Genomic DNA, 10303 nt, shown 5'->3' with positions numbered 1-10303 from the left:
ACATAATACATTCTACACTCTCGAAGTATCCACTAACAGAGGTTTCAGAACAGACTGACTACAAAAATGCCACATGCAGCAGTAATGTACTTCTAAAATACCACACCCAGCAATATTGTACTTCTTTACTGACAATAAACCTAAACATTAATGGGCATTTTATTACCATAGAACAAAAGCAAAAGCTATTGTTTAATATTGCATAATTAAAAATAAACTAAATGAATATTGGGTGATAGTGTTAACTAAATTGAGTGATAGTGTTAACTAAATATGTCATGAATTGTATTACACTGAAACAATTAACCATTTAAATAGGCAACAGCCATAAGATCACTTGTATAGTAATGTGAATTATTTCCTCATTTCCAAAAATTCATGTCTTTGTTCAGTCAGATATCAATGTTGAAATTTTTACATCACATTGCTATAATGTAGGTGTACAAACTGTGGAAAAATCATTTTTATTTCAGTCCCACCTGAGTTAACTAACCCCAAACTTTACAAAAATGAAAAATTTCAAAAATTCGTAAAAAATTAAGGAAACATCTGGAAGTGTTCTTGCTCCATATGAGGTTAGTGTTGTACAATATCTAACTATACAAAAAAAAAAAAAAGACTCCCACAATCACTCCTTGTTTTTTGGGCTTAAAAGTGGTTTTTTGAAAATTTGGATAGCAAACTTTGCACGTCATTTTAACCGCTTATTTTTGAGTTTAGGGTATTTTGTGTAATATGCAATGTTGTCAAGGACACTTCTCTAAAAACAATCATGTCCATTGCAATGTTGTTACTTAACCCAGAGCAGAGATATTCAAATTTTCGCTATCTGTTTTGAACTTCTCAAACATAGGACAATCACATACACAAAAATTAAAATATTTAAAAATGGCCAAGCAACCGTCACTGGACCACTTCATCTGGATTGACCCACCTTCGTAATGCAATCATCATCAGTCCTATGTCAACAACAGTTGTTACCACAGTGTGATGCAATAATTATGTACATAGGTATTACAGACACTGGCTACAAGTAGGCATTGATTCAACTCAATGGGGAAAAGTGAAAATTTGTGGAGGACCGGGATTTGAACTCTGTTCTCCTGCTCACTAGGCCAATGTACTGACCACAGAGAAAGAGGTCATCCCAAAATGCACAACTGCCTACCGTGGCAGGCCTCTTGTTGGATCCAAATTCTCAACTTATCGACACACTCCACATACTCACAATCCAAGAATTGAGTCATTAAATGAAATTAAAATATTGCATTGTTAAATGGAAATCAAAGTGTCTCCTATATTTACAGCCCCACTGACATTATAAAGTTCATCGATGGGGAACGTTTTCAAGGAGAGGTGTCCCCAGGCCTGGAACACAAGTAACATCATTCAAAATTTACAAAGAGTCCACCTACACTCCTGGAAATGGAAAAAAGAACACATTGACACCGGTGTGTCAGACCCACCATACTTGCTCCGGACACTGCGAGAGGGCTGTACAAGCAATGATCACACGCACGGCACAGGGGACACACCAGGGACCGCGGTGTTGGCCGTCGAATGGCGCTAGCTGCGCAGCATTTGTGCACCGCCGCCGTCAGTGTCAGCCAGTTTGCCGTGGCATACGGAGCTCCATCGCAGTCTTTAACACTGGTAACATGCCGCGACAGCGTGGACGTGAACCGTATGTGCAGTTGATGCACTTTGAGCGAGGGCGTATAGTGGGCATGCGGGAGGCCGGGTGGACGTACCGCCGAATTGTTCAACACGTGGGGCGTGAGGTCTCCACAGTACATCGATGTTGTCGCCAGTGGTCGGCGGAAGGTGCACGTGCCCGTCGACCTGGGACCGGACCGCAGCGACGCACGGATGCACGCCAAGACCGTAGGATCCTACGCAGTGCCGTAGGGGACCGCACCGCTACTTCCCAGCAAATTAGGGGCACTGTTGCTCCTGGGGTATCGGCGAGGACCATTCGCAACCGTCTCCATGAAGCTGGGCTACGGTCCCGCACACCGTTAGGCCGTCTTCCGCTCACGCCCCAAAATCGTGCAGCCCGCCTCCAGTGGTGTCGCGACAGGCGTGAATGGAGGGACGAATGGAGACGTGTCGTCTTCAGCGATGAGAGTCGCTTCTGCCTTGGTGCCAATGATGGTCGTATGCGTGTTTGGCGCCGTGCAGGTGAGCGCCACAATCAGGACTGCATACGACCGAGGCACACAGGGCCAACACCCGGCATCATGCTGTGGGGAACGATCTCCTACACTGGCCGTAAACCTCTGGTGATCGTCGAGGGGACACTGAATAGTGCACGGTACATCCAAATCGTCATCGAACCCATCGTTCTACCATTCCTAGACCGGCAAGGGAACTTGCTGTTCCAACAGGACAATGCACGTCCGCATGTATCCTGTCCCACCCAACGTGCTCTAGAAGGTGTAAGTCAACTACCCTGGCCAGCAAGATCTCCGGATCTGTCCCCCATTGAGCTTGTTTGGGACTGGATGAAGCGTCATCTCACGCGGTCTGCACGTCCAGCACGAACGCTTGTCCAACTGAGGCGCCAGGTGGAACTGGCATGGCAAGCCGTTCCACAGGACTACATCCAGCATCTCTACGATCGTCTCCCATGGGAGAATAGCAGCCTGCATTGCTGCGAAATGTGGATATACACTGTACTAGTGTCGACATTGTGCATGCTCTGTTGCCTGTGTCTATGTGCCTGTGGTTCTGTCAGTGTGATCATGTGATGTATCTGACCCCAGGAATGTGTCAATAAAGTTTCCCCTTCCTGGGACAATGAATTCACGGTGTTCTTATTTCAATTTCCAGGAGTGTATTTTGTCTGATACCTTTCAGCTGGTAAAACTACTACTGACCAGTTCATACAGAAACAGGCCAAAGTGTCAATAGCAAAGCTGGCTTGTCTGTCAAATCATGCCACCAAATCACATGACGGGTGAGCCACAGCAGAAAAATTCTCTTCTGTTCTGAGTTGCCCTCTACTACAGACACATGGCTAATTCCTTCAAATCTTCTCTTCTTATTTGAGAAGGGACTGGGGCTACTGGAGTTATCTTCTCCCATCCTGGCAATTCTTGACATGTAATTCCCAAGAGCAAACAAACAGATATTGTATTTTTCTAAACCTGAGTACCGTGTAGTAATTACAAGCCCACACCACTTTCCAATCTTGAGTACACCTCTGTGGTGGTGTACAATTTAAAGACCCTACACAACATGTAATTTCTATAGAAATTTTTGAACGTGTAACTTCTATAAAAATTTTCGAACGACCATCCCTCAAGAGTCTAGCATTCCGACACCATCCTACTGTGCTCGCACACATGCTGTATAGAATGACCATTCGCTCCCACACCTGTCCCCTACTTCAAGTTCTAGTCAACAATGCTTTCAATAATCTCACAACACTCCACTAATTTACCTCATTCATTTAATGTACACAGGACCCCTCCTGGGGTATGGTTGTCAAAATCAGCAAATAGTGAGAAAAATTAAGCTTTCTAAATGCACAGACAAGCATATACTGTGATGTGGCCGTGTTTGATCTCTTAATACGCTCTCCAGCTTTTGCAGATACCTTTCTATGACAAGCGAAAAGATTTCCACTCCTGTCACCACTGTGGGCCACACACATCACATGCATCAAGCAATGCCTATGAGGACACAGCTAAAATTGATGCTAAGGAAAGCCGACTCCACACTGTACAGATGGTTGGCTGTTTCAACAGTGTCCAGGAATGAATGGACCATTTAACAAAATTTAGTGTCTCAGCCTTATGAGTTGAAGTCACAATCTTTACAAAATTTCATATTAGAAGTAAAGTATATACCACTATGTAACTGAACTACCACAATTTTGAGTGGATGACATTTCCTTATTCAAATTAAGCTGACTGGTTTCAGAATACAGCAGTGCTCTTCATTTTGGACATTTGCCAAAATATACCTCTTTCTCCAGGTCACTATATGTGATACAACAAGCTGGTGATACCCTTCCAGAAGTTTTCAGGCAATCTTTGAAGTAACAATCCCATATCAGTACTAACATGAGACTTCACTATCAGGGCAGGCTACTCAGATTCCATATTATCACCACCTCTGGCACTTGGTACATTTCAGAGAAAGAGAAATTAACCCATTTCTTCCCAGTGCTGCATATAGGCACAGGGAGTTTTTGAAATGCTAGACTAATTGTGAATATAAGAGACAGCATTTTGAAACATGCATGAATGACTTGTGAGATCAGTTCATTTTGACAGAGTTCTGTGAAGTGTACGCAACACTGGGAAGAAATGGGCTAAGGTGGAAGTACCTTAATTTAATTAAATTTGCAAAGAATTTGATTTAGTACTGAATACCATCACTGTCACAAAAATCCATGCTGCAGTATCTTACAGGAAAATATTTCAACTTTCACACACTAAACAACCTAATGTTGGACAGGACACTCCACTGATGCAAAGAGAGGGAATTGCCACCCCCTTTCATGAAATAATGAAAACACTATATTGTCCCAAGGGTTATTCTGTTGCCCTCAGATTATCACAAATATAGTTGGTTGACTGGTTAATTTTAACCTTAACTGTTTTCTCAAATCTCAACAGCAAACACTCTTTCAGTGTAGTTTCAGGATTTGTCAGTCAACAGCCTTAACCTACTGGCTGCAACCTCAACAATTTCATCAACACACACACACACACACACACACACACACACACACACACACACACACACACACACACACACACACACACACACACAGTACTATCAGTTAGCCACAATGAAAACCTCTCTTGGCAGAACATTTTCAAATTTAGACCACTGACGGGACACACAAGAGTTCAATCAACTTCATATATTTTTAGGGAAATGGAAATTAAACAAATGTTTCCTTGAAAGTACAATATACTTTATTGATAGTATGACAATTACAAGTTTAGTTCAATGGTGACATGCAGTAGGAGCAGAAAACAAAACTGAACGGAGGAATCACTTTTCACGATCTCTTCCTTGTCTCATGTCAACATTCATTTTGTACTAACATTTAATCATATTTATTCTCGCAATAGTGGCATTCTTTAACCAGAATGCCCTTAGTCAGTATATGCACTGTAAGCTGCATCCTTATACCTTCTGCGAGCAGTCAAAACCATGTTCCACAGTGAAAATAATCTTAATTGGGTGAGTCATACTAAATGACAACAGGCTGAAAAAGCTGAAATAGTTCTCACATAGCTGTCACTTCCATGTACACTTAAGCTACACAAATTACATGTAAAATGTACCTATTTTACCTACAATAAACTTACACGAACTTAAAAAATGTTTTGATGAGAATGACAACATTCTTAGGCTAAACCTTAAATGAAGTGTGATAGTAACATTACAAACATGTTTTCATGGTGTAATATTACAAATATGTTTTCATGGTGTCTTTTCATCTTTTTTGGGTGACTTCGACATACTCCTCGATTTTGATTTATCATCACGGTTGCTTGCAGATCGAGATCGGGACCTATCCCTGTAACAACAAATCCTCAACAATTATGTGGTCTGAAGGAATAGCAAAATATATGAATATAGTGAATACAAATTATACTGGAAAAATGTATCCTTAAATCCTTACTTGGGTTCAGACTGTGCCTTTGATTCTGATCGTGAACGAGACTTCGATCTGTTCTTTGATTCAGATGGTGATCGAGAACGAGAGTGAGATCTGGACTTTGATTTCGATTTGGAGCGGCCTGGAGACCTGGAATCACCAAAATACAATAACTAGCTGGACTCACTGAAAATCATCAACAATGCGGAACTCCACACAGCCTCATAATTTTGGTGTAATATGGAGAAGACAAAGTGCCCTAAACCCAACATTAAGCCCCAAGATAAACATCTAATTAGCTATTAAACACAGAAGAATTCTAACTCACTTTGACTTTGATCGTGATCGTGACTTGGAGCGAGATGGAGTCTTTGAACGGCCACGTGATTTGGATTTAGATCGGCTGCTTCTGCGGCTTCTCGAACGTGTACTTCGGCTGCGAGACCTGTAAAGAGAATAAATCAGCTGCTTAAAAATGGTGCAAGTATGTTAGCCCAGAGCCCAAATCGTAGCTCCAAGTCTTTGAGGTAAGGAACCTGAGGAGATTGCAACTGGGCTACAACAGGAAATCACTTCATGCCTAATATTAGTTTTAACTGACGAAATTTAGTGAGATGTTTTTTCATTTCATAAAGCCAAAAATTATGTTGCTAATTTTCAATTAATAGATAACTAGAAAATGGCAAATATCTATCATTTCTCACATGTTTCCTTCATATGTGGCCACATAATTACCCAAAACTACAGGGTGTCCCACTCAGACCTCCCTGATTTCTGACCCAGGGAAAAAATATCACAGTAGAGACAATGAAAAACATTGTAAAGCATCTCAAAGAAATTATTTTATCATCAAATGTGAATCTTCTGAAGTACGAAGAATATTGAGTCTATATTCAATTTCTTGCCAAGTTCTTTGTAACATTTCCTCTGTTTCTGTTGCAATCGCATTACTGATACGGTGTCTCAACATAGGAATATCGTTTCACTTTGGTCTCACTCTCACAGTCCTTCACAAATCTCCCCCCCCCCCCCCCCCCCACATAAAGAAATCAAGCGGCGTAATGTTGGGTGAACGTGATAGCCAGGCAATGGGTCCTCCATGCCCGATCCAATGACTGGGAGATTTCCTATACATGAACTTGTGAACAGCCCTTAACCAATGCAGTGGAGTTCCATCTTGTTGAAAAATGATGTTGGGTTGTATCTGAGGGTACACAAACTGCTCCAAATTTTTAGATACACTGACCCAACCTATTAACCCTTTCCAATAGATGAGTGCCTCATCTGAAAATAAACATCTTTCCAGGAAGCTGGCATCTATATCAATACACTGCAGCATATCCACAGCAAAATGTCAGCGCGGTTTGTCATTCGGCGTCAGATGTTGCAGAAAGCGCACTTTGGAAGCATACATATGAGGACTATGGTGAAATACATGATGCAATGTTGATCGAGGTGTATCAAGTTGGCTAGCTAGACGCTTGATCAACTGACTTACGTGGGATTCTGAGAAACGTGTTCTCCACTGTCTCTTCTGAAACTCCGTAATGTGCCCCGCCAGAATCTTTCAGAACACTTCTTGTTCCCAGAAACTTCCTATACCATTCCTTAATTGTTTTCACATCAGGTGTATCACATTCATACACACGATTTCTTTGCACAGTGAATGGCTATTTTGTTTCTGCAAAACCACACCACTGCTTGCGTGTGCTGCTGTAGAGTCCATTTTCACTTCATGCTGCCATGCTGCACTCTGGTGACAATACTTGGCGCTTCTGGTGCAGGAATATAAATTCTTTGAGATGCTTTACAATTACAATGTGGTGCATTTTTCACGTCTTATCTACTGAGGTTTTTCCCACCTGGGTCCTTGAAATCAGGGTGGTATGAGTGGGGCCTGTCTATTAAGACCTGTATGAAAGTACCCAAAAACTAAATGTAGGATGTAATTTTTAACGACCACTGCACGGATATTTACCATCCAAATGTCAGTTGTGAAACTAAGTATAGATAATTAAACAAGGTTTTTAATGCACTAGAAACTGCAAATATCTTGCATAAAAACTAAAAAAGATGTCCAACTGCATTTATCATAACCGCTTTTCAAAAATACAATGAAGTATCTACAACCTTAAGTCCTGAAAAAAATGGAAACAAATGTATTTTTTCATAAAATTTCATCATTGTGGCAGTTTAACATTTTTCATGCACATCATCTGGACTCAAAATTACAATGTAAGGAGATGTCATTGTGTTTTAACTATCTTTTGCTTTAGTTATGAATTTGGCCTTTAAACCACTTTTTGGGGAGGGGGTGGGATGCCTTTAATTGTTTGTACACTGACCATCTATTTGGAAAGATTCCACATGATTTTGAAGCTGCAGCAGCTAATAGAAACTGATCTGTTAGTACCTGGCACTGCACACAGGTGAAGTTTAACTTCATTATCACAATATTTGAAGAGAGTACTTTATAACATTCTTGATATAATTTATAAGTTTTTATTTGTCTCAGCAAGTAGTTACAAACAGACTTTATCATTACACTTTATAAAAACACATTAAACTGATCAAAGAAATTCTCATTGCTATGAAAAGGTTTGTGTGTGATTTTAAGGAACAGACATATTCCTACAATATTGAGAAAACTTTGCACTCTAGTTCCAGAAAATTATATTTATTTTCTTAGTTCCAGAAAATTATATTAATTTTCTTTATTTACTTCTAATGCATGATAAATTCTTGCAGTGTTTTTCTTATGGGTGCACATGACAAGTAGAAAGTTATTACTTTCTTTTATTTTCAGGTTATCTGTTTGTCCTGATTTCTAGTATTTGTTGTGAGCAGCAAACTTTAGTCCTTTCGTAATTTTTCCCAACCATGTACCAGGGTGTCCACCGTAGAAAATACACTGAACCCGTGGCGAAAGAAAATTTTTTTCCACATTAAGTGACAATATACTCTCCCTTGGAGCTGTAAAACTTATCAAACCTTTGAATGGTGAAGGTTTCACACACTGAAATACCTTGGCTGCACTTTAGGAAACAAAAACCAGAAAAAAATAACACATTTGGAAAGATCTTACACACGTGGTAACATTTACACTGTATGTTTTCATATTACGTAAGTACAGGACAGCAGATATTCAGAGCTTAAAACACATCCTGTAGTCAGCCAATACCAACACTGAGTAGCATGCGCACACAAATACGAAAATTTAAATGGTTTAAATTAATATACATACCGTCTAGCTACAAGAAAACCTAAGCTTTCACCTATATTATTGGGCATCATTTTTGGCCACTTCTTTCAAAGGGTGTGGTTTGGCAGGATTCCAAGAGCACAGCTTAAATTAAAGCATCTGAATATTTCTGACAAGCAGAATCATAAATTTAACTGCACTGAACATATGTAGGGTTACCTGGCTGAATTTGTGTTCCATCGAACACTTCGACTTTTCATTAGAAAAGCCTATTGCATGTGAATTTGCTTGAGGACTTTGTTCGCACTTTAAAGATATACTTTTTGCCATTGTTACTGCAGAATTTGCAATCTATGAAAAAACAACCACATGTGGAAAACTACATTTGAAGATTGATCTTTTTTAGTGTGTTACTCTAAGGTATATCTAACACAAATATACCGGTAAAATTTTAAATAAGGGCATAAATGGTTGGTCTTGTGGGCTCAAAAATTTTCCAAGTAGTTGGTCCTCAGTGTTATGATTTGAATCAGAGTAACACCTTGTGATTTAAGAAATTGATCCCACATTCTCACATGTAACAGAATTCATCTTGCATAAAAGGGAGTTAATTCTGAGCAATGCTTTTCAAACCACCATTCACAATAATTTCCCATGACCTGTTAGAAATGTAAAAGTTGTGACATCACACAGAAATGAGGCCCAAAATCTCATTAGCCCCTCATCAAAAGCAGTCAGCTATTACAAAGTACTGCACAGTCTACAACATTTTACTGTCAGCAGACATTTGTGTGCACTGTGCTTTTTCATTGTAAATGGTGCATTTTCTTTGCAAATCTAGTTTTTTTTCCTGCAGTATTACTCTGCAGTACTGAGCTAAAGTAAAATTCTTTGTTAGAGTACAGGTACCTACTAGTGAAAATTACACAAATGTGACAAAACTAAAACAATGATGAATTCCCAGGTTTTTTTTACAGATTTCTCCTGGATGAAAATATTTCCAGGTTTTTTCCGAATTTCCCAGGAGTCCCAGACATAAACACTCTGGTATATAAGGGACACACTACCCTCGGCCTAATATGGCAGAAGACCAAGCGGGATTAAAAAAAGCCAGACATCTACATCTGTCCTCTGCAAACCACCGTGCAGTGCATGACAGGGAATATGTCCCATTGTACCAGTTTTTACAGTTTCATCCTGTTCCATGCACATAGAAAGAGCAGGAAGCACGATTGAATGCCTCTGTGCATGAAGTAATTATTCTAATGTTATCCTCACAATCCCTATTTGAGTGATACATAAGAAATTTTAGAACATTCCTGGAGTGACCATTTGAAGCTGGTTCTTGAAACTTTGTTAATAGACTTTCTCAAGATAGTTTACAACTATCTACAAGAGTCTTCCAGTAAGTTCCTTCAGTATCTCTGAGAATCTCACATAGATTAAACAAACCTGTGACCATTTGTGCTGCCCTT

The 10303-nt window shown here is 39.9% G+C and overlaps 1 protein-coding gene across 5 annotated transcripts in view; it reads right to left on the bottom strand.

Moving 5' to 3' along the window:
• Window positions 1-4911: 4911 nt before the first annotated feature.
• LOC126330470 (serine-arginine protein 55-like) overlaps window positions 4912-10303 on the bottom strand; it is a 36756-nt gene continuing 31364 nt past the window's right edge. For all 5 annotated transcript variants that reach the window (XM_049996392.1, XM_049996380.1, XM_049996363.1 and 2 more), the window contains 3 exons: window positions 5955-6071; window positions 5651-5776; window positions 4912-5545 (listed from right to left, as the gene is read on the bottom strand). In XM_049996392.1, the coding sequence (XP_049852349.1) occupies window positions 5449-5545; window positions 5651-5776; window positions 5955-6071 (340 nt within the window). In that variant the 3' untranslated portion in view covers window positions 4912-5448. The remainder of the gene's footprint in view (window positions 5546-5650; window positions 5777-5954; window positions 6072-10303) is intronic.

Source organism: Schistocerca gregaria, chromosome 1 (assembly GCF_023897955.1).
Source record: "Schistocerca gregaria isolate iqSchGreg1 chromosome 1, iqSchGreg1.2, whole genome shotgun sequence".
In the NCBI taxonomy this organism is placed as follows: domain Eukaryota; kingdom Metazoa; phylum Arthropoda; class Insecta; order Orthoptera; family Acrididae; genus Schistocerca; species Schistocerca gregaria.
The sequence above is the reverse complement of the archived record's forward strand: the minus strand, read 5'-3'. Positions and strand labels throughout refer to the sequence as shown.